The 25,939-nt window shown below is 43.4% G+C and overlaps 1 protein-coding gene across 1 annotated transcript in view; it reads right to left on the reverse strand.

The window, feature by feature from the left end:
• Positions 1-372: 372 nt before the first annotated feature.
• Positions 373-25,939, reverse strand: part of LOC126458023 (chondroadherin-like protein) — a 62,022-nt gene continuing 36,455 nt past the window's right edge. Inside the window, exons 4-6 of the mRNA XM_050094809.1 lie at positions 23,324-23,410; positions 17,452-17,695; positions 373-2,153 (exon numbers count right to left, since the gene is read on the reverse strand). Of these exons, the coding sequence (XP_049950766.1) occupies positions 1,018-2,153; positions 17,452-17,695; positions 23,324-23,410 (1,467 nt within the window). The 3' untranslated portion in view covers positions 373-1,017. The remainder of the gene's footprint in view (positions 2,154-17,451; positions 17,696-23,323; positions 23,411-25,939) is intronic.

Raw genomic sequence — 25,939 nt, forward strand, 5'->3', positions numbered from 1 at the left:
TCTTGACTACATCAAAGTACTGTTATTCTGTTCATTTGAGAAGTTATGTGTATAGAATCGTTTCTTTTGTTGTGTGTATAGCTAGTTAACTTCAGTGCGTTGCTTGACATTCCACGTTTGTACATTCGGTAGAATCTGAAATTGTGACTTCTGATTGGCAGAATTTATGTCAATTACCAAAATATTATATGAGTAGATAACTGTCTGTGTCTAATAGTTATTCTTGATCGTATGGCTAGGGGACCATGCACATACTTACATTGATGTCCTTCAGAAGCGAAAAGTAGAGACGAGAGATAGAGAACCCACAACCCCAAAGGTCACCTTTCATTTACAAAGCCCGTATCTAACTGTTTTATTACTATCGTTATTTGATGCATATTGATTTGTCCGCTACAGTAAAATAGTTACCACACATGATGCTTAATTTATGTTGTATTTGTAGTGACAAAATAATTTATACATTGTAAATCGTTCTAAAAATATAAGTCAGTCCTGTAGTACACAGCAGTACCCTAAAAGAGCAGTTCATATATTATCACAGCCTTTAATTCTGTTATCTCCTTTCACTGTCCTCAATTACTTATTCATTTTGCCTCTAACATTTTCGTGATTTTCCCCGCTACGAGTGATCTGATACAGTTTCGTTGCAATTTACTGCACCACTTCTAACAGTTATTTCTGATTTCAAATAAATTCACGTTTCATTTAACGAAGCCTTTCTCACCGCAATTGGGTTCACAAAAGGACATCAAAAATTAGAGCTTTATAAAAAGCTATATTTCCAGAGTGGACTCATAGAAAACGCAAGTGATCGTGCTAAACAGAAATTTTGAGGAAGTGAACTTTACCTCCGATAACCGTCATTCCAGTGGACGATTGGAGTGTTGCATGAATGTCTTTGAATAAACAAAATGCCAGCAACAAAAAGAAAACGTTGCGTCCTTCAATAAGGAAAATGAAGACAAGAACATTATCTCGCAGTAGTAACATAAGTGATCCATTTCTAATATTTCGCTAATATGTCATGACGTTATAATCTATAACACTATCATAGTCGGAATCTGTGGTGCTGGTTGTTTTGAGGCTAGCAGTTTCAGTCACGTCATTTTCTGTGCTGCCAGTTTGAGAGGTATTAATATCAGAGGTAGTATCTACAGGACTGGAAACGGTTATGTCTGCAGCTGCACTGTTGTTAGTATCATTTGTTGTGCTGTAAGTAATCCACCCAGAGCCTTGTTCACGAAGATTAACTTCGTAGTCTGGGTGTAGAAGTGTGTCCGGTTTAGTGCTAGATTCTAAAGGACTGAGACTCCCAGAACCTCCACTTGCTGGACTAGTGTCTGCGTCACCGCTTCTGGTCCCTGACGTATCAGTTTCGGAAGTCTCAAGAGGGTCAAATTGGGAGTTACTGATACCTGGGGTTGTAGTTTCACTATAAGAAGTACTAAGGCTTTCATTTTCAGTACTGCCAATTGTTGAGGTAGCTGTTTCAGAACTGTAGGTCACAGGCGTACCGGTTTCGGAGCTACTAACTTCGGAGGTAGTGGTATCAACATCAGAGGAGTCAGAGGCACTAGTTTCACCGCTTCCAGTCTCTGGGGTAGGAGTTTCAGGACTGGAAACATATGGGGCGTCACTCACAGATACGTCGGTCAATGAAGTAGCCGTTTGAGAGATGTTATTACCAGATCTCCAACCTACAGAACTAGATGTTGCACTTTTAGGCAGTGCGTCACTAGAAAATTTATGGAAAGTTGTTGAAGAAGGGCTATGAACAGCACTGGAGGTCGTAGCGCTGCCGGCACTGGACGTGATGGAGATGTGACACTGGGAGACGCCTTCTTCGATGGGGAGCCGACGGTCGTCATGGTCCTGGTAACAGAGCGGTCGCTGCTGGAACCAGCGCAACTGGCGCACAGAGGCGGCCTCCCTGAGCACTGGCTCCAGCGAGCAGCCGCAGCGCCACCTGTTGCCGTCCAGCCAGACTCGCGACGAGCCGAACACTCCAAAGTCCTCGACGGTGTGCAGGTGGTTCTCCCTCAGATCGAGCGATATTGGCCGCTCCGGCAGAGTGCCGGAAGGTGGAACCACGCGCAGTCTGTTGTCTCTGAGCAGCAAGTAGCGCAGAGACGTCACATTGGTGAACAGTCCTGGAAATACAAGGCGATCGTTGTATGTAAGCGCAGAAAACGAGGAATAACGAAAATTAGAGGAGCACGATATAATAACGCTTCAAGCCGCTGGGTCGGGTGGTATCAGATGTGTTCGTTCCTCTAGATAAGTACAACTCGATAAGAAACTGTGTTCTTAAGTGTAGCAAAAACTAACTAGGTCATATTGCATTTCAAATTAGTATGCTTTGTTTCATTGAAATAAATCGTTTAAAATGTCTTCGTGCTGAAATATTACGGCATGCCCTTAAATTTATTGACGTTTTGAAGAACGAAAGAGCATCAGCACCGACAGCCCATCCGATGGAATGTCCCTAGTGTTATCGTAACAGAAGACGAGGCGCGAAGTGGAAGGATAGTAAAAAGCGACTATTACCCTCAAACGCGAAGAAGAAATGTGCTCAGCACAAGTATACCACTGACGCTAAGCATAAGTGTGATGTTAGGAGTTTATATAACATTACGAAGAATCTAAGGAAATACTAAGATTATGAAAGCTTAACAGTTTTAGTTGTACTTCATGGTTAGCAAAGATCGGAAAAAAACATCGTCTGATGGATTTTCTTTTAAAAAACACAACATCAAATTAATGGTTATGTGTAACACGACATAAATTAGCTATTAGAGAATATTACATTAGATTCACCAAAAAAAAATTGCATATAGGAATCCAGAGAGCCCGTAGTGCACTCTTGGGCATAAATAAGACGATATCTTCATTCTAGTGGTGTCAGACATCCTTTACGAGAATGGGATGGCCACACACACACACACACACACACGCACGCTGTGCGAAAAATAAAAAAATACACTTTCAAACATTCAAACACTCATACCACTATATAGTCTGATAATCTGCGTGTAAGTAGGATTTTTAGAGGAATTTCGTAGTACAAACTTTGTTTATAAACACTTCCTTTGCGTGTTCACTTTTCTGAATGAAGTTATTGAAAAGTGCGATCATTGTACTACTTACTGTTAAAGAAACGATGTCCATTTTTGCTCCATTTTGTCGACTACTCAACTTCTGAGACTCAACTTCTGACACACCTATTAGTGACTGAAACTGTTCCAGTCACCAACTGCATCTGTGTGCTGTGTGTGTATTCTGCAGACCAGACCTCGTTTTCTATAAACCCAGCCCCGCGGACACACACGATTATTTGAGCTTCTTTGTGGGCAGCGGATTTCTTAATTTACAAGTGGAAACGTCAAATTGTTTCAATCGATTAGAGAGTTTCTTGGGTGCTAAATATCGGCTACATGTACGAATAGCAAAGAATGAACAATATTGAACGAATCGAAATGAGTAACAAAGAGTTGGTAGGCAGACTTCAAGTGATGTGTGATGTTGCAGCAACACTTTGTCTCCGCCAACAGTCTCGGCTGAAAAACTTTCACTCCATCAGCAATTGTTGATCATGGGGCTTCGTGTTCCAGTACAGTGTCTTCCACAATGAATTTGTCTATCTCGGCTACTTCGGCTATTTTCGAAACTTTTGTAGCGTAAACAATAATTCACTTATTGCTGCTAGTAAAAGTCAGAAATTGTCGGAGCAGATCAGTCCAATTAGCTAGAAAGACATTGCAGCTGATGGAATTAAGACCCTACCAGGTGGTTTCTGAACAGCCGCCTTCCTTCTCTGGCACTCTCAGCAGTGCCGACACTTACGAAGAGAACACGTCAAGTGCCATCACCCGATTACCCAGGAACTTCGCTCAGTGGAAGAGAGGACAAAATAAGCGAACACGTGTCTCGGCTTATCCGTAGATACTAAACCGTTTATGGAGAAATAAAGGTCAAAGTTCTCCACGTAGTTTGGAGATACTTTATGTGTCCTTTGTCCTGCGATATCCTCAGACGAAAGGGTGGCACAGTGTTTAAGGTCGCGGCTTCTTAACTTTGCACCCCGTGTTCGATATTGCCTTGCCGCAGTGGATACACCGGTTCCCATGAGATCACCGAAGTTAAGCGCTGTCGGGCATGGCCGGCACTTGGATGGGTGACCATCCATCCAGCCGCCATGTGCTGTTGCCATTTTTCGGGTTGCACTCAGCCTCGTGATGCCAGTTGAGGAGCTACTCGACTGAATAGTAGCGGCTCCGGTCAAAGATAACCATCATAACGACCGGGAGAGTGGTGTGCTGACCACACGCCCCTCCTATCAGCATCCTCAGCTGAGGATGACACGGCGGTCGGATGGTCCCGATGGGCCACTTGTGGCCTGAAGACGGAGTGCCGTGTTCGATATCAAATTACTGTTTTAATGTATTTTATTTTATTTGGATTGTTTTCATATACCTACTCATGATTACTACACAAATGTTTGTTATTAAAGTAGGGAACATAAGGGCGTTATACTAATTGTAAAGTTGCAACTGGATTTCAGAGTAACTGTAACACATTTATTATACAAGTGTGTATGGTATATTGTGGGGTTGCAATTTTTTCAAATTTTCATATTCTGATATTAAGCCTCATATCAATTCTTATACACTCAAGTTCAGAAAAATAAACGGAACATCTTGAACAACTAGAGACAGAACATTCATACTTATAGGACATACACTTAAGTATATTCTGCAGAAATGATTCGTATTCGAATCATTCGTCCCGTGGGTTCAAAGTGAACATCGATATTGCGACACCACACCACCTACAGGTAAAATGTGCCTGAGGCTCTCGTTGTCTCTATAAACCGAAGGTAATGGATCAGTGTGATGCGTGCAGGATGCCTCGCAAATGTATGCAGGAACCCTACCGTCGAATAAGAGAGTTTAAAAGCACGCGCATTATTGGCGTGAGAGACTGTGATGCATCCATTCTGGAATATGCTGCTCGTGTGCGAGTTTTTCGGCAGTGCAGCGAGTATGAGCAGAATACTTCACGGAAGGTTGTAGAACACGACGAGATGAACAGGTCGCACCACCCAGACCACCCTCTGAATAGATCGACACCTCGCCCGAACGACATTTCAGGGCAGATCTGCGTCGTCTTCGACTTTGGCGCAACAGTGGAACCGTCTGACACATCGTACACCTATCAGGGGTGAGAGTCCGACGCCGTTTATTACGCATGGGTTCATTGTGCGTCGTCCACTGCTCCTCCTACCTATGACGAGTGTGCAGAAACATGATAGACGACAGTGGTGTATGGAACGACGACAGTGTGGGCAGGAATGGCATCCGATAGTGTTTTCGAACGATTCCAGCTCCTGTTTGTTTGGAAATAATGGCCGCATATTGATTCGCCGCAGACAGGGCAAGCGGACTCATAGTCACTGCTTTCCCAGAACACTTTCAGAACCAACTCTAGGCTTTATGGAGTGGGGAGCTATTGGATACAACCACAGCTGACAGTTGGTGCGTGTCCAGGGCAGTGTGACCAGTGTGACCTACGCGAATGACATCTGCGACCGGTAGCCATATTCTTTCTACACAACACCCCAGACGCCATTTTTCAGTAATACAGCGTATGACCACTTGTTGCTGCATGAACACGTGCCTTCCTGGTGTCACAGGATTTCAGCTCTTTGGCCTGGCATGCCATATCACCAGAATTGTCGCCAATCGAAAATATGTGGGATATGGTGAGACGAGGGGTGCAGTGCTGTGACCCAATGCCAAACACCACAGATGAAGTTTGGAACCAGGTGAATGCTGCTATAGCACGGAACGCCATTCGTGCTTCGATGCCATCACGCATGGAACAAGTTATCAGGGCCCATGGCAGACCTTGTGGCTACTAGGCAACTGGACACATGGTGAACCGAGGTGACTGAAATACTAATCATTTCTGCAGATCATACTGGTGTACTTGTTCTGTCAATATAAACATCCTGTCTCTAGTCGTTCAAGGTGTTCTGTCTTTTTCTCAACATGAGTGAATTTTATTTACGTGTTTATTCTTCAGAATAAGCTTGCAGAGGATAGAGTAGCATGGAGAGCTGCATCAAACCAGTCTCAGGACTGAAGACCACAACAACAACAACAACAACAACAACAATTCTTTAGAAAGTTTTGGCGCATTCCCTTGGATGGCACCGATCGTAGATACATTCCAGACACACGTATTCTGAACGCCACGAGCAACGCGCGAAGGCGGAAAAGCCACGGTGTCACTTCCTCTTATTAATCTCACTCGGAACAGAAACGTCGTTAACATTGGCGAAGATTTCGCGCATTAGCAATAATTTCTTGGCAAGTCATGCATACCGGATCATTTTTCCGAAAACGAGTTCTTGCAATTGATTATGAATGAAAATACAGTATAGGAATTTTACCGGAAAAAATTTCGAATTTTTTTCTTTTTTTCAGTCAGTCATCTGACATGCAATTAGTAAACGAACAAGGACAGCTTTGTATCAACATACATTGGAAAACGTTAGATCAGTAAACTTCTACAGACATGGGTATGAAAAACTAAATAAATGTAATAATTGGGTTTCGAACACGGGGCACAAAATTAGTTACCCGCGACGCTAGCCACTGGCCCACCATTTCGCCTGAGGATATCACATGGTAAAAGACAGATAAAGTGTCTGGAACATACCTCGAAAATTTTGACCGTCGTTTTTCTCAGAGACGGACGAATATTTACAGACAAGTCAAAACAAGTTTTCGCTTATTTTAATCGTTCTTCCCCTGAGCAAAGTTTCTGAAAAATCGGATTATGGGACTTCTAAATCTACATCAATACTTTGCAAATTACATTCAAGTGCCTGGAAGAGGGTTCAGTGAACTGCCTTCACAAGTCTCTATTATTCCAATCTCGCATAGTGGGCGGAAAGAACGAACACCTACATCTTCTCCGTATGTAGGTCGGTATCAGCAAAATACTTTCGCATTTGGAGGCGAAAGTTGGTGATTGGAATTTCGTGACAAGATTCCGTCGCAACGAAAACGACTTTCTTTTAATGATGTCCAGCCCAAATCCTGTATCGTTTCAGTGACGCTCTCTCCCGTATTTCGCCATAACACAAAACGTACTGCCCTTCATTGAACCTGATGCGGATTCCAAGCCGCAGAGCTTAACTCCAGGATAGGGCGAAAGAGCTTGGTGTAAGCAGTCTCTTTAGTAGACCTGTTCAAAAAAAGGTTCAAATGGCTCTGAGCACTATGGGACTTAACATCTGTGGTCATCAGTGCCCTAGAACTTAGAACTACTTAAACCTAACTAACCTAAGGACATCACACACATCCATGCCCGAGGCAGGATTCGAACCTGCGATCGTAGCAGTCGCGCGGTTCCGGACTGAGCGCCTAGAAGACCTGTTACACCTTATAAGTGTTCTACCAATGAATCGCAGTCTTTGATTTGCTCTACCCACAACATTATCTATGTGATAGTTTCAATTTAGGTTATTTGTAACTGTATTTGTTTTTTGTATTGAGTTGAATTGTCAGCCTTCAGATTTGTGTGACTTATCGCGTAATCGAAATGAAGCTGATTTGTTTTTAGTACTCATGTGAATAACTTCACACTTTTCTTTATTCAATGTCAATTGCCACTTTTTGCACCATACAGATATCTTATCTAAATCATTTTGCACTTCTCATCAATTGCGTGGGGACTTTCCTCAGGCCAGAAACGCTGATTACCAAAATCAACGCTATCGCTTTTGACTCCGCCTCATCAGTAAATGAAATTTATACATAAACAATGGGTCGGCACCACTAGTTTTCAGCAGCCATTGATCGAACTAGAAGATCTCAGTGTTGTAGTCCTAGGGGTTGGAGTCATTGAGGTACCGTCTAGATAAGAAAGAGGTTAGCAACTGGTAACTGTCGCGTATGAGGGCCAGTAACAAAATTTTAATCATCACATCGTAGGAATCCAGCAGCGACCATGAAATTTGATAATGGAGTTGGTGCTTCTCTACATCTTTACCCTTCAAAGTGACAAATTTTCCATACGGCGAATGACTTGCTTGAGATCTTTCTGGTAGATGTTCACATTTTGGCTGCTCAGGAAACTTCTCATTGCGAAAACACCTTTTCCTCATTGTAGACGTGCCTACCACGCAATGTTGTCTTTATCCGAACAGAGATAGAGGTCACTATGTACCATGTCACACGTTAGGGCAGTACAGGGATTCTGATAGCCAAAACAAGTAAAATGTGTGCTGCGTCCTATAGAGAGCTCTCGTGGAGAAAACAACGCCTTAAACTCCTTCCCCGATGCTTTCTCTTCACAGCCTTCCGTAACTTCGACAGAAAGTTTTGGTTGTATGCCCCTGTGACAGTTTTCCCCTTACAAGCACAATCTATTAGTCCAAAATCCACTAAGCATCACCATATCCGACGACGATCTGCGCTTTTATCGGAGTTGGTGATTCCAAAGATTCCCCTGTTTGCTACTTTGTTCCTGGATTACAGCGATACCCGCAGCACTCAGTCGTGTTGCCTAGATGGCAAAAATATCGCTGTGTAGGACTGCCCCAGCTGCAACCGGCCAAGCTGCCAAGCTTCGGACGTCTTTTTCAGTGGGTGTGTGCAATCGTAGACCTAGCGGAAGGCTGCTTTTGTGATATTCATAATTTCATCTAACATGCTTAAAATTGATCCAAGACTCGTTGTCGGTATTCTGATTACACCACTATTTCAGCATCAGGGCCTGCACTTCTCTTGTGGTTCTCGGTTCTCCACGGAGAGATGGTCTGTCACAACGTTCTGCGCTATTCAGAATGTTTTCCCACAGTGGAAGTGTATGCGTCACCTAACCACTGCGACATATGATAGCGCATTGTGGTCGCACACTTCCACCAACTTAGCATCTATTGTTGCATCGTTGATCCCCTTCAAAACGAACTACCGCACGGTACTACACTCTGGCCCAGCGGTTCACAACCTGAGGGGTAAAATGAAATTTTCTGAGGAGTAAAAACTAAACGATTCGATTCTGTTTCAGTCACGAAACTAAATTATTTTCAAAAACTTGTTACTATTATCATAATTTTGCAAGACTCTAATACTGATTACTACGTCATCAATAACTACTTTTTCTCAATTAGCGTCATTAATGCGATGGAGGTTACGGGTTCCTCACGTAGTCCGTCGTCTACACACATACGAGTATGCTATGATTTGTCTCGTACAATGCTGACAATAAAAGTGAGACACATACGTAACAAATGATAAATATTTCAAGAAAATGTCTTCTGGCTGTAGATAGTACCTGCAGTAGTCTATAAATTGTTTCATTAATCGCTTCAAAACAGATAAATGAATTAATTAACAGCACGACACGGCAGTAACTACATAAAGGCTATTACGGCGCTATACACAGGTTTATTATTATTACTATTAGTGACTGTGGTCAGACACAAAGCATCAACAGCCTGGAGACTTCCAATTTCTGCCAGTTCATAAGTAAGGAGTATAGCAGTCAAGAGATTTACGAACAGTAAATATAATGGACACCTTTTAACTTGGTTGATTTTAAATGGGTTTGTAGGTGCACGTCAAAGCAAGTGCGGCAATGGAGAGGTGTGATGCAGGGGAAGTATGTTTTGTAACAAGTGTCTACCCTCCTTGCTGATGGTTAGCTTTCTTATCTGAGAAGGATTTGTCGATAGCACTTGCTATGCATAACCAATTCCTCAGTCATTGATTCTAACACACACACACACACACACACACACACACACACACACACACAAACTATCACTCATCATTCATCATTTTAAAAATAAAAGTGTTCCTAAAAAAGTCTTTCATTCTACAGTTTAATTAGGTGCTAAAGTTGGTGATAATGTGGGGAAGAGGAGGAGTGGGGCAGAAACGGCAAGGGGTGGGAGTTCTGCATAATGTCTAGTTGCGCTCAGGAATAATGGCCTAAGAAGGGTTGGGAACCATTGCTCTAACCCAAGCTTACACAACTGAATCTACAGCACAGTACAACTAGAGGCACACATATGACTGTAGAATAGACCTAATGAATACCTAGTCCACTGAGGTACCGAAAGACGTTAAAACAAATGTTTACACTTATCTCACAGCACCAATACAATGATTGTGCTCATTTCCGCAACTAAACTCGTTCAAACCTCTCTTCTGCTCAAGAACTGAATTTTCAGAAAGTACACATTTGCGGATCCATTAATAATAAGCTTGAATGTTTTTGTTCTTTATTAGTACTACCACCTCTCAACAGTCAAATTTACTAATCCACTTTAGGCCTATAATACCTCATCTTTTCTCGTAACTTCATATGTGGGGCTGGCAAAGCAACACAATGTAGTTAAAGGCACAGATGTGAATCAGTCAGTGTGCAGTTACAGTGCCCGGAGACAACATTTGTATGGCTACACGCGGGAAATATTCGTCGGGAAACTGGAAGAAGAAGCGTTGTTTCACGTGCATGGAGAGCATTTCGAACCACAGACACTGCTGCTCGATGGAGAGGAGGTGGCCGACGGTCAGCTACAGCAGCAGATGGTCGCTACTTTGTGAAACAAGCCAGAAGGAATCACCTCAAACAGCGGGCTCCATTGCAAACACATTAACAGGACTGCAAGTCACGTAGTCCAACGTTCTACAGTGGCACGGCGACTGCATGGGGTGGTCACTTTGCCTGAAGACCAGTACGTTGTATTGTGTTGACACTCACAAATCGCCGCCATCACTGGCGATGGTCCCAACAGCATAGTGACTGGACCATCAAGGAATAGGGTCACATACTCTTCTTGCATGAGAGCAGATTCAGTGTGAGTTGTGATTCTGAACGTACTCCCATATGGCGAGGTGGGAAGACCTTAATGCATCAAGGAACATTGTCCAACATGATTATTTTGACGGTCCAGACGTTATGCTGTGGGGAGGCATAATTTCGCATGGGCGGACTGACGTCCACATCTTTGAACACGGTACGCTCAACTGTCAATGTTTTTGTGGCACTACTCCCTTTCCCTATGTGCGTCTTTGCGGAGAATCATTTGTCCCCCACTTCATTTTTATGCATGACAATGCGAGGGTGACTCGAACAACGCTGTTGGAGGAGATCTTAGAGGATTTTGCCTCCCCACTACTTAAACCCCATCGAGAACGTGTGAGCCCCGTTAGGGAGACGTGTTACAGCACGGCCTCATGCACCAGCGTCCATGCAGTAGTTGTCAACCGCGCTGGTGGAGGAATGAAACACACTACCGCGAAAACTCGATAGCAACCTTGTGATCAGCATGGGAGCATGTCATAAAGGCATGCACTACCGTAAGTGTTGATCAACCACACTATTAAAAACCACATCTCGCCTTTTGTGATGTCCAGGAAACACCATAAAACGTAGTGACTTGAGCGTAATTTTTGTATTTCAATAAAAGTGTCGTTCCTGTTCGTCTCATTGGGCATTTCTTTAAGTAAACTACTATAGTACACTGAAAAGCCAAAGAAACGGGTACATCTGCCTAATATCGTGTAGAACCCGCGCGAGCACGCAGAAGTGCCGCTACACTACATGGCATGGACTCGACTGATGTCTGAAGTAGTGCTGGAGGGAACTGACGCCATGAACTTTGGAGGGCTGTCCATAAATCCGGTGGTGGAAATCTGTTCTGAACAGCACGTTGCAAGGCATCCCAGATATGCTCAGTAATGTTCATGTCTGGAAAGTTTGGTGGCAAGCGTAAGTGTTTTAAATCAGAAAAGTGTTTCTGGAGCCACTATACAGCAATTCTGGACGTGTGGGGTGTCGCATTGTCCTGCTGGAATTGCCCAAGTCCCTCGGAATGCACAATGGACATCAATGGCTGCAGGTGACCAGACAGGATGCTTATGTACGTGACACCTATCAGAGTCGCATCTAGACGTACATAGGTCCCGTTTCACTCCAACCGCACACGCCCCCACCACTATAGAGACTCCGCCAGCTTCGACGGTGTCCTGCTGACATACAGGGTCCATGGATTCATGAGGATGTCTTCATATCCTCACACGTCCATCCGCTCGATACAGTTTGAAATGAGACTCGTCCGACCAAGCAACATGTTTCCAGTCAACAGTCCAATGTCGGTGTTGACGGGCCCAGGCGAGGCGTAAAGCTTTGTGCCGTGCAGTCGTCAAGGGTGCGCGAGTCGATCTTCGACTGAAAGGTTCTCACGCTGACATTGTTTGATGGCCAAGCACTAAAATCTGCAGCAGTTTGCAGAACGGTTGCACTTCCGTTACGTTGAACGATTCTCTTCAGTTGTCGTTGGTCCCGTTCTTGCAGGATCTTTTTCCGACCACAGCGATGTCAGAGATTTTATGTTTTACTGGACTCCTGCTATTCACAGTACACTAGTGAAATGGTCGTTCGGGAAAATTCGCACATCAGCGCTTCCTCGGAGATGCTGTGTCGTGCGCCGACTATAACATCACGTTCAAACTTACTTAATTTTGATCACCTGCCATTGTAGCACCAGTAACCGACCTAAGAACTGCGCCAAACACTGGTTTTCTTATATACGCGTTACCGACCGCAGCGCCGTATTCTGCCTGTATACATACTCCGTGCCGCGCCTGGTAGCCGAGCGGTCCGGGGCGTCTTGTCATGGTCCAAGCGGGTTCCCCCGTCGGAGGTTCGAGTCCTTCCTCGGGCATGGGTGTGTGTCTCGTCCATAGCGTAAGTTGGTTTAAGTTAGATTAAGTAGTGTGTAAGCTTAGGGACCGATACAATCAGCAGTTTGGTCCCATAAGACCTTACCACAAATTTCCAAAAAAAAAAAAAAAATGGTTCAAATGGCTCTGAGCACTAGGAGACTTAACTTCTCAGGTCATCAGTCCCCTAGAACTTAGAGGAACTTAAACCTAACTAACCTAAGGACATGACACACATCCATGCCCGAGGCAGGATTAGAACCTGCGACCGTAGCGGTCGCGTGGCTCCAGACTGTAGCGCCTAGAACCGATCGGCCACTACCGCCGGCACAAATTTCCAAATTTACATGCTCTGTATTTGAATACGCATGCCTATACCAGTTTCTTTGGCGCTTCGGTGTATACTGTAGCATTTCTTTCTACGTATGGTCAAAATTCCAACGCCCTATGTTAGCTGATAGTGACACTTAATGCGAAAGTTACTTCCGTTGTTAAGTTTCGCACACTACTGTGAGACAGACAAAAGGACGCATCACGAAAGAATTGCACAAACGGGACGGAACACGTTCCACGTACAGACAAACAAATGAACAGAATTCCTGAAAAATTGGATGATTTATTCGAAAGAAAGAGCTTCTCAAACTGAGCAAATCAATAACGCGTTAGTCTTCGTCTGGCTCTTAGGCAAGCAGTCATACGTCTTGCCAATGACTAATAGAGCTGTTTGGTGTCCTCCTACGGTATATCATGCCAATTTTGTCCAATTGGCGCATTATATCCCGAGCTGGTTGGAGGGTCCCTATAATGCTCCAAATGTTCTCAATTTGGGGAGAGATCTGGCGACTTTGCTGTCAAAGACAGGGTTTTGCAAACACATAGACAAATTGTAGAAGCTTCAAGAAGTGTACGTCTGCACAAAATATGCACTTTCTATGTATTATCTTTTTCTTGGCTAACAATACGAAGCCGTGATTACCAATGCATTCTGTGAAACAGAATTGTAAACGGCAGATGGCAGGACTTATAGAGATAAGACATTTTGCTGCATGTTAAATCCTTTCAACTTTTATAGCCGCGATATAGAAACAATATACTTTTAATGCTATTCGAAAACTCCTGCAAACAGTGATATAATGCTTGTTAATTCTGTCAGCTAACCGTTTTCCAAAATCATCCTAAAAATGTGCTAAAATTGGGAAGCAAAGCGGCCAGAATCTGCTGTTTCGGTGTGAAGAGAGCCCAATGGGGATCTCTTGCGAGACGTCGTTATAGGCTGCAAGTTCTTGACCCTGCTTTATGAAATATAGGTACAGGGTCGCATAGACATGGGTCACCTGCGTTTTTTTTTTTTTCTTAGCTGGCTGTACATTTTAACTATAATGATGACTGCCAGACAACGAGAAGGCGCTTCAGAAAATATTTCAGATATGTGTACATGCTCACGTTTACGTGTACATCTTTTGTGGAAGCTTGATACAACGGCAAAGCCTGTCAGGGGAGTCCCACTCAGCGATGTCTTCATCAGACTAGTCCATTCCGGTTGTCTTGGCCAGCATATTTAGCGCATTTCTAGAATACTTTTGAGAGAAATTTCAACGTCAATATTACCAACCTATGTGTGACTGCACTTGTGTTTGCTAGAGTTTTCGAATGGCATTAAAGAAGAGTATATCGTGCGAAGTACACGCTATAGGCAGTGCTGGATGTGACTACCGAGCAACTTAACACAATGACACATCCTTCTGTCCTTCTTCGCAGTGAATAACCCACTCTGCCTTATACGCCGTATAACAGGGGCCTATGCTACCGCTAACCACAGATGAAATTTAGCATGCAGTATTGTTTCTCCAGAATTTTGAGCTCTTTGTACGGCAGACGCGATGATAAACCCACGAACCGTACATGAGGTACGTGTTTGCTTACATTTGGTACAACAGAGCGGGCGTTTGAAGAAACTCTTCTACTGACGACGGGACAGTGGTTTATGGCGCTGTTATGTCGATACTATTCGAGCAAGTGCCATACATGTTATGTAGTGGAAGATCTTTTGAAAGCTTTCTCCAAAAGGCACAGGAAAAGGTATATAGTTCCACTACAAAAAAAAAAGAGAATTGTTGCTGTCCTGATTCGGCGACTACAAACATTAAAAATTACCTGTGAACGTCATGAAATTCGGCCTATTGCCCGCTATAACTTAGCGGAAACGACGCATCGATATATTGTGATACTTCGGGTGGTGGCCTTTTTCGCCGACACAGCGCCTGCGGCCCAGCAACGGGGAGAAAGCCGGACTCCGTAGAGAGAGCGCCAGAGACGTATGCTGCAAATCCGCAGGGGGTAGCCTGGCGGATGCCCTAGCCCCTCTTAGGACGGGACACACTGCAAAGAGCTTTCCCGATGATGCGAGTCGTGCAGATAACTGAGATGCCGCGGCAGAGAGTAGGATAGAGCACAGACATAAAGCATCAAAAACTCGTGCAGGGAGACGTGTGAAACTAAAGAACTGCGGAAGAAGTCATCCTGCTTGGAGAACAGTAAGGAAGTTGTATATAATCACGAACGCCAGAAGATTCTTAGACAAAGCACAAACATGAGACAGTGTGGACCTCACGCAGAGGAGATAACCCTCATAAAGAAGCGTTGCATGGCTGCTCTCACACCAACGAAGGAAAGCAGAAAAACATCGGAACAAAACTCTAGGAACAGTCTTGACAGTGAAAACGTGAAAAAGACGACAATTCTCGAGTCACACGCCAGCCCACACAAGACAGAAAATTTCCATCATATACTGGGAGGCGTTGTCATGTAACCGCGATCATTCATTGGGCGGAACTGCAAATTTAGTTCGCCAATGATAAAAGCCGAGAGGAGAAATAATTCAGCGAGCCGGTGAGCTTATAGACTGATGAGAAGAGAAGAGGACAGTCGGGGAGACTGTGCGGAAGAAAGAGGGTACGGGGACTCTTCCATCCGCCGCCTGCATTCGCCTCGTGACACCGTGATATCACAGCCCACGGATACCTGTCAACGGGGAGATTGATCTAGACGCTCGCTACACAGCCGCATAACACCCGTCCCGATCCAGCGCCTGCTGCCGTCATCACCACATGACAAATGATATGAAAAACGATGACATGATTCATTCACCCCCCGCCCTTCCCCTTAATAACTGAGTCATATGCACGCAATTCTCGGCCCTGAGACTCATAACTTTTCGTGTGTAGAAGGTACTAAAATCAATACAGTCATTTCAGTCATGTTGTTCTTGTTGTTGTTGTTGTTGTTGTGGTCTTCAGTCCTGAGACTGGTTTGATGCAGCTCTCCATGCTACTCTATCCTGTGCAAGCTTCTTCATCTCCCAGTACTTACTGCAACCTACATACTTCTGAATCAGTGTATTCATGTATTGGTCTCCCTCTACGATTTGTACCCTCCACGCTGCCCTCCAATGCTAAATTTATGATCCCTTGATGCCTCAGAACATGTCCTACCAACCGGTCCCTTCTTCTTGTCAAGTTGTGCCACAAACTCCTCTTCTCCCCTATTCTATTCAATACCTCCTCATTAGTTGTGTGATCTACCCATCTAATCTTCAGCATTCTTCTGTAGCACCATATTTCGAAAGCTTCTATTCTCTTCTTCTCCAAACTATTTATCGTCCATGTTTCACTTCCATACATGGCTATACTCCATACAAATACTTTCAGAAACGAGTTCCTGACACTTAAATCTATACTAGATGTTAACAAATTTCTCTTCTTCAGAAACGCTTTCCTTGCCATTGCCAGTCTACATTTTATATCCTCTCTACTTCGACCATCGTCAGTTATTTTGCTCCCAAAATAGCAAAACTTCTTTACTACTTGGAGTGTCTCATTTCCTAATGTAATTCCCTCAGCATCACCAGACTTAATTCCACTACATTCCATTATCCCCGTTTTGCCTTTATTAATGTTCATTTTATACCCTCCTTTCAAGACACCGTCCATTCTGTTGAACTGCTCTTCGAAGTCCTTTGCTGTGTCTGGCAGAATTACAATGTCATCGGCGAAACTCAAAGATTTTATTTCTTCTCCATGGATTTTAATACCTACTCCGAAATTTTCTTTTATTTCCTTTACTGCTTGCTCAATATACAGATTGAATAACATCGGGGAGAGGCTACAACGCTGTCTCATTCCCTTCCCAACCACTGCTTCCCTTTCATGCCCCTCGACTCTCGTAACTGCCATCTGGTTTCTGTACAAATTGTAAATAGCTTTTCGCTCCCTGTATTGTACCCCTGCCACCTTCAGAATTTGAAAGAGAATATTCCAATCAACATTGTCGAAAACTTTCTCTAAGCTTACAAATGCTAGAAACGTAGGTTTGCCTTTCCTTAATCTTTCTTCTAAGATAAGTCGTAAGGTCAGTATTGCCTCACGTGTTCCAACATTTCTACGGAATTATTCATCTAAAAATCTGTTCCATTCGCCTGTTAATCCACGAATCTCATAAACTTTTGCTTTTCGATTTCACTTAATTATTAATGACACTTAATTTTTGGCAACCAACGAGGGGCGATACAATTAGTAATCTGCATGTCATTGTATGTAAGAGATCAAAGGATTATCAATTCATGACAATATTTGGGGTGACCACTCTTAGTTGCTCCACCATGAATATGCGATTTTAACTGTCGAAAGCTGCCATTTGTTCGAACCTGGCGGTAGCGACGTGAGACGATTGCTGGAGAGGTCGACGACGCGCAGCTGCTGGTTGCCCTGGAAGGCGGCGGCGTCCACGCCAGCTACTTCGTTGTGGTCCAGCCGCAGGGCGCGCAGGCGGGGCACCGCGGCCAGCAGACCTGCTGGAAGCCGCGCCAGGCGGTTCCCCGACAGCCACAGCTGCCGCAGCCCGCTACACTTCGCCAGCAGCTGCTCCGGAATATTTACGAGCGAGTTTCCCTGCAAGAACAACAACAGTGTATTAAATGCCTACAGCGGCACCTATTTTATGTGCGACTGTGATATAATTCCTTCCCACACGAACCACACGGAAATTGAAACTGATTTGAAATACCCCTGTATATGCTAACACGGTCATTATACAGAATCTAAGGGTGTTAGAAGTTATTAGACGGCAGTTTACTCAACCGCACCCCATGTTAACAATTCGGGTCTGCCCCTCTGATCATCTTCAGCACTGTCCTGCTCACCATCCTCCTTGAGTTTTGAGAAGCTACGAAGTGGTTTGAACTTTTTTTTTTTTTTTTGAGTCATCGGTCTGCTGACTGGTTTGATGCCGCCTGCCACGAATTCTTCTTCTCCTGTGCCACCCAACCTCTTCATCTCAGAATAGCGCTTGCAACCTACACCCTCATTATTTGCTGGATGTACACCAATCCCTGTCTCTTCCTCCACAATCTTTACTCTCTACAGCTCCCTCTAGTACCATGAAACTTATTCCGTGATGTCCTAATATATGCCGTCCCTTCCTCGTTTCATTGTTTTCCATGTATTCCTTTCCTCGCCAATTCTGCGGAGAATCTCCTCATTTCCTACCTTATCACTTCACCCACTTTTAAACATTACTCTGTAGCAACACATCTCAAATGCTTAAATTCTCTTCTGTTCCTGTTTTCCAACTATCCTTGATTCAGTACCATGCAATGTTGTGCTCGAAACATTCATTCTCAGATATTACATTCGCAAATTAAGGCTCATGTTTGATAGTAGTAGACCTGTCTTGGGCAGGTATACCCTTTTTTCCAGCGCAAGTCTGCTTTTTATGACCTCCTTGCTGCACCCATCGTGGGTTATTTTGGTCCCTAAGTAGCCGAATTCCTTAATTTCGTCTGCGTTGTGGTCTCCAATACTGATGTTAAGTTTCTCGCTGTTCTCATTTCTACTACGTCTTATTACTTTCGTCTTTCTTCGATTTACTCTCAATCTATATTCCGTACTCAGATTGTCCATTCCATCAGCAGATCCTGTAATTCTTCTTCATTTATACTGAGGATAGCAAAGTCATCTGCGAATTTATCAATGAAATCCTTTCACCTTGACCTTTACTTCCACTCTTGAAAGTTTCTTTTGTTTCCATCATTGCTTCTTCCAAGTATGTATTGAACACTAGGGGCGAAAAACTACATCCCCATTTTGCACCATTTTCAATCCGAATACTTCGTTCTCGCTCTTCCACTCTATTGTTCCCTCTTGGCTTCTGTACATACTGAGTATTACGCGTCTTCCCCTATAGCTTTTTCTCAAAATGTCAAACATCTGACATTGTAGAAAGCTTTTTCCGGGTCGACAAATCCTATGAACGTGTCTTGATTTTTCTTCTGTCTTGCTTCCATTATCGGCCGCAACGTCAAAATTGCGTCTCTGGTGCCTTTCCCTTTTCTAAAGGCAAACTGATCGTCATCTAACATATCATAAATTTTCTTTTCCATTCTTCTGTACGTTATTCTTGTCCGCTACTTTGATGCACGAGCTGTTAAGCTGACTCTGGTATAGTTCTTGCAGTTGCCAGCTCTTGCAGTCTTCGGAATTGTGCGGATTATGTTTTTCCGAAAGTCAGGTAGTATATCGCTAGACTCGGAGATTCTACACACCAACGTGAACAATCGTCTCATTGCCACCTGTTCCAATGATTTTAGAAATTCAGATGGGATGTTTCGTATCCCTACTACCTTATTCGATCATAAGTCTTATATGTCGACCCCTGTTTCTTCTTCTATGACCTCATCACACAACTCTCACAGAGACCTTCAACATAATCTGTCCGCTCTCTACTATGCATTTAGCAGTGAAATTCTCATTGCACTTTTAATGTTACCGACCTCGCTTTTAATTTCAGCGAAGGTTGTTTTCACTTTTGTACATACTGAGTCAGTCTTTTCCGATTTCTTCCCACATCCATTATAAATAACTTTTCACTTTTTTTCTTATGCGTAGACAGGGCCTTCGCTGGACGTCACATTGAGCCCCTCCTGCGTACAAGTCTCAACCAATATTCGTCGCTTTCGAGCCCTTGGTTATTGAACACTAAAAGAAAACGTCGAGTAGCTTCGAACGCGGTAGACAGATTTGCAGTCCGCTAGGTGAAACTAAATAATTAGCGTACAGTTGGGGCTCGCGTACTACGGGCAGCGTCACCTGGATGTTCTGTCTTGGTGGTCCGTGGCCACTGTATTTGAAAAACCTCACCTGTGCTGCGCTCTTTCTGCAAACGACTTAGTCACAGTGGCAGTCGCGCCTGAAACGTGTCCCTCAACTGCTGAAATATGTATTTGACGACACAGTTAAGGATTTATTTAAGCAGTTTCGGACGTCATCGTATTTCCTGCTTGTTGGAGAATATTTGAAACATCACCTCCAGCTACCAACAATCTGCTCAAGAAGTACTTTGAGGACATCACCCTAGACACAGCGAAGCCGTCTGGTGGCACGAACGTGAAAAGCAAGGGCAGTTATTGAACCGCATTAACATAATCCATGACCACATCATGTTTACATCACAGGTAGAGACGGATGCTGCCTTTCCGTTCCTTTATGTCCTTGTCTGCTGAAAAGCAAGGTGTCTCACCCTGGATGTTTTCCAGAATCCCATACGCAACCCCACAACTAACGGTATCTACACGCTTCCAGCAACCACCACCCACCACAGAAACGTTTTCTTATGAGGATCGTGATTCATCGAGCGGTTGCAGTTTCAGAGACTGAAAATCTGCCAGAATAACTGAGCCACTTACGGTAAATATTGAAGGAAAACAGCTGTAATAAGTAACAAATTTCGGAAGCCGATTCACCGAAAACATGCAAGCTGAAGATACTCAAGGAGGATACGAACGAGCTTAAGTTTTTTTTCTTATGTAACACAGTGGCAGGATAGCTATACTGGCTTCTAAAGGGTCATAAAATCCATTCATTCTTCAGGCCTGAAACAAAAATTCGACAACTCATGGAACCGATGAAAGATAATGTAGGCCTTAGAACGCTCGGGATATACAAAATACGTTCTTGATGTGGAAAATGTTGGACTGACTGAGCGTACAGTTGTATAGCGACATATACAAAACGAGAAGAGTAATAGCATTCTCTCAGATTAACAAGAGGGTCATATGGTTTAAAATCAAAGAGGTTTCGACAGGTACTCCTCGTCCATTGTCACGTGGTGACTTTCCTATGGGTGCTGCTGCCTGCGTTATGTAGAGGCGCTGTCGCCTTTTACGTCACATCACACGACGGTCATCACTTCACAAGGCCTGATGGGTACCCTTTCGAAAGCTCGTGGACTTTAGGCCCCTTATCACGGGTGGAAGCCAGAGGAAATTTTGTAATATATCTGTCGTTCGTCCTCCTTAAAATAAATCCAGGGATATTTTTTTTAATCATACTTAATCACAGTCAGTTTGTTTCTAGTGTAACAAGCAGTCGCCTTGTGTAACTATCAAATTGGCTACAAGCTTCACCATTTCTGTGAATTTTGCCGACCCACATTTGGTACTGTTATAATCATCATTTCTTCATCCTATTTTGTGCTCAGCAAGTCTCTTCATATCTGTATAGTTACGTCCACTTGTAGCTGCTTACTGTAGTCAACCTTATTCTTCATCTATAAATTTTACTCCCCTCACTGACCCCCCCCCCCCCCCCCATTCGCCCCTCCATTACCAAATGAACTGTGCCTTGGCGCCCCATTATGTGTCCTGACCGGCTGTTGAACTATCCCTTCTTTTAGTGTTTTCCTCCAAGATTCAGTACCATGGTTCAGCATCTCTCCGCTCCATCACTATTGGACTTCATTCGATGGCATTCCATTGCCCTTCTTTTATTTTATTGACATTCATGTTATAGCCTGTTTAATGATACTATCAACTCCTTTTAACTGATCTTCCTAGCGCTTTGGCGTCTGTGCCTGACCTGCAGTGCCATCAGTAAAACTTAAAACTATTATTTTTTCTCCATATACTAATTCCATTTTCACAGTTCTTCTTCGTTTCTTCACTAGTTGCGCAATTCGCTAATTAAATAATATAGTCGGATAGGGCTTTCGCTTCATGTACTTTGACTTTTAAAAACGTAGTCTGATTTATGGACAAACCATAAGTAAGCTATTTTGTACATCATGACAACTTCAGAATTTGCATAATGGGGCTGAACCTTATCCTACCTTAAAGAAGTTATTAGCTAATGTTATTACAATTTATATTACATAGTCTCTTCTGATTTCGTTTTTACCTTAGTGTACATCATAGTGTATGTGTGTGTGTGTGTGTGTGTGTGTCTGTGTGTGTGTGTGTGTGTGGATGTTCCACATCTCTTCCTGAACCCTGGACTGATGTCAACTAGATTTGGTACACATATCCCAGAGTGTCAGTTATGGAAATGGAAATGAGCGTTTGGGGTCATTGGCCGGGAGGCTCATTACGGGGCAACAGTGTCTGGTAGTTTCAGGCAACCATCACTGTAGGGGTAAGAACCACCTACCTGTCATACTTCAAAACATATGACGTCACAATGAGATGCGTGAAAAACTGCTGCATCATACATGACGTTTATCACTTCTGGGCTACTAACTATATTCCCAATAAATTCCACAGGCAATGCCCACATTTGCTGACGGTACCCACATATGCCGTGAAGTGCACTTACAAAATAGCATGGGACCACAAATAATTCAGGAGACATGATGTCATGAACACTGAGATGCGGAAGAACTCCTGCATTGTGCTTGACATTTAAGCTTACTACTTCTTTGCTATTAATTCTGTTCACAACAGACAGTGCAGGCAGTATCCACATATACCGCTGGATCTACTTACAGAACTATATCACTATATGACAAATAGATGTGGAGATATAACGTTGTTGCGTAGAAAACTGTTGCATCGTGAATGGCGTTTAAATTTATTACTCTGATTACTTTCGCAGTTGTGGATGGTTGTAGAGGCAACATTGCTTAATATTTCTGCAGGATTTTTGAGTCCATGCCACGTTGAGTTGCTCTACCACGCCGAGTCAGAAGAGGCACGATGTTAGGAGGTATCCCATGACTTTTGTCACTTCAGTGTGTAAATAACAGTCCATTCTGGTCGACTTTAAGCAACTCCCACCCCAGACGAACAACCAGTGAAAATAAAAAAATTAAAAAAATGTGCCAGTTAACTTATAGGTCTTTTCATTATGGCACTGTGGTCATTATCCAGAAATGTGCACATGTGTTAAATGCTGTTTGTAGCCTATGAACCGTTTTTCGGTTACGCGCTCACAAAATGCGAAGTAGGTCGAGAAAAAATAAACCTATTTTCACATAGAGGGTACCATTGTTTTCTCTGTAAGAAATGTCACACAGCCCTCTTTTCACTTCAAAAGTAAGAGTTGCATCCAAGATGGCCGCACGCGAAATGGCCTTCAGGCTCGTTACGTAGCCTGAAAAGTTTTACCTCTCTCCTGTATCATACTACTCGCTTTTATGGTTCTCGTTATCGACCTTCTTTTGATATATAATGATCGCTCCACACTTGCATACCAACCAGTATAATGCTTTACACTTTGGCCAGGTACTCATATCTGCAGCATGCTTACCTGCAGGTAGAGCTCCTCTAGCTGAGTGGTCGTCTCCAGAAATGTAGGTGGCAGCTCCTTCAGCCGGTTATGACTCAGGTCCAGTTCCTGCAAACATACACAAAATGTAAGAATATATGTTTTCTTTCCTTTCTTTATCCCAGAATAGCAAAGTCACCCTACGCTCTACCCCTATACTAGTATGTTTGATATATTCCAATCTCTTGAGGTTTCTATCCTCTACAGTATAGGACCATGAAATTTATTCCTTAGTGTCTTGAAACGCGTTTTATCACGCTGTGTCGTCTTCTTGTCAATATTTGCTTTCTTCACCGATTCTGCGGAGAACCTCAGGATTCAGTATATTATTATTCCATCTGACTTTCGACTTCCTTCCATAGCACCACATCTCAATCGCTTCGGTTCTCTTCACTTCCGTTTTCCCCAAAGTCTAAAATTCAATGCTATACAATGCTTTTTTCCAAATGTGCATTCTCAGAAGTTTGTACCTCAAACTAAGGCTTGTGTTTGATACTAGTACACCTGTCTTAGCGAGGAATGCTTCCTTTTGTCTGGGACAGTCCGCTTTTAACGTTCTCCTTGCTTCTGCCGTACCAACCGAGGTGGCTTAGTGGTTAGCTCACTGGACATCCATAGGAAAGGATGACTGTTCAGATCTCCATCCGACAATTCAGATTTAGGTTTTTCGTGAGTTCCTTAAACAACTCTAGGCAAATTCAAGGATGCTTCCTTTGAAAAGAGCACGGCCACTTTCCTTCCCCATCGTATCGTAACGCGAGCCTGCGCTCCGTCTTTAATTACTGTGTTGTCGACGGAAAGTTAAACTCTAATCTTCCTTCTTTCCTTCCTTCTGCTCCTTCCATCAGGTATTACTTTGCTTCCGCGCTAGCAGAGCTCCTTAAACTCGTCTGTTTCGTGGTGAAACATCCCTAATTTTATTTATGATATAGTTAGCGGTCTACTTACATAGCAGCCTAACCTTTACTTTAAATGACCGTGACCTAATGCGTAAGCACTAATCGGCTTTGACCGCCAGGTGAGATGTCTCAGTCGGATTTTGGCTGCTCAATAACACTATATTCAAACAACAGGAGTTTTTCCATTAATCAAGGTCGCGAAGTTCGTACTAAATAAAGCTATATGCTTTCATTAAAAACAAGCGGACACAATCTCTGCCATTGTCATACATTTCTCTTCAAGGCTAAGCTCGACACATGTCAAATAGATTGAAAATACTGTCACGTATTGTCGTAACAATTTTCACACGTTATCCTCATTGCAATCCATTGGCCGGCGTGGTTGACACGAACACGTAATATCGGCACCCCATATTTGTTATCACATTCAGGTAAAGCACTTTATTACAGTTCGGTATGCATTTTTACGATTTCCTGGTGCTCAAACCGCGAAGATGGAGACGCAGACTCAGCCAGTACAATATTCCTCCTTCCGCTACGCCGTTATAGCACTCCTCAACTGCATCGCTCGCTGGGCATACATGGCACTTGGCTATCGATCCTTGGCCTATCCTCGACCTGTGGGAGTAAAATGTGCTTATCTTCAAATAAGGGACCGCGGATCCCTTACAGTGGTCACCACTTCTGATGTCGAGTTTATAAATAACCTAACTTCTGTTACTCCTTGTTAAATTCGGCTTGCTTCAGCTTAGTCTGAATCCATCGACTGTGCTCATTGCACCCATAATTGCATTCAACACCTTCTTTAATTCGTCCTAACATTCGCTGAAGAGAGCATTGTCATTAGCGAATCGTTGATGGTTCAATGTGATTGTGCGACAATTCTCGAACTGGTGTTACGTCTCTAGTCACATAGACTATAGACACCGAGTTCAGTAGTACTTCGGTTGCCACTTCCCCCCAGTGCTTAGATAAATTCTAATTATCTATTCTCCCTAATTTCATCGCGTCTTCCAAATCTTTGTTAAGCTCTAAGACTGGCCCCCTACGATCTTCCATATCGACTTCCATTTGTACGCTCGTCACGTCATTATATATTCCCACTCCCTCGAAGACGCCCTCATTGTATTCTTTCCACCTATCACCTCCCTCCCCTGCGATTGACATACATATTCCCGTTTCACTCTTTATGTGACCGACCTTGCTTTTAATATAACCGAAGGTTGTTTTGATTTCCCTATCTGATGAATCAGTTCTATCAGTCTATATCTTCTCCTGCTTATGCCTTGTTATCCAATAACTGAGTTTGTAATCTGTGTCTGACGATGATGTAATGCTTTTGCAATCTTCCAGTGTCCCAGGGCCTTTTCCAAATATACATCCTCGTCTTGTGGCTTTTGAACAGTGTATCTGCTATTACTAAATGAATTTATTGCAGAACTAAGTTCGACTATGAACTACATATTCTGCGTGACGCTTGTCTTCTAATCCTTCTCCCTTCTATTCTTTCTCCTATAACCGCATTCCCATTCCCCATGGTTAACTGATTATCTTCTCCCTTCACATATTGAGCGTCCATTAGCCTCTCTACCACTTCACCTACTGGTTATAATCTTAGCATGAACCATAGTTGTCACGCAATTTCATTGTAATAGCAATGAGGTTGCATAATACACACTTCCACGAGATCAAATAGGCA

The sequence above is a fragment of the Schistocerca serialis genome, chromosome 1, assembly GCF_023864345.2.
Source record: "Schistocerca serialis cubense isolate TAMUIC-IGC-003099 chromosome 1, iqSchSeri2.2, whole genome shotgun sequence".
Taxonomy (NCBI): Eukaryota; Metazoa; Arthropoda; class Insecta; order Orthoptera; family Acrididae; genus Schistocerca; species Schistocerca serialis.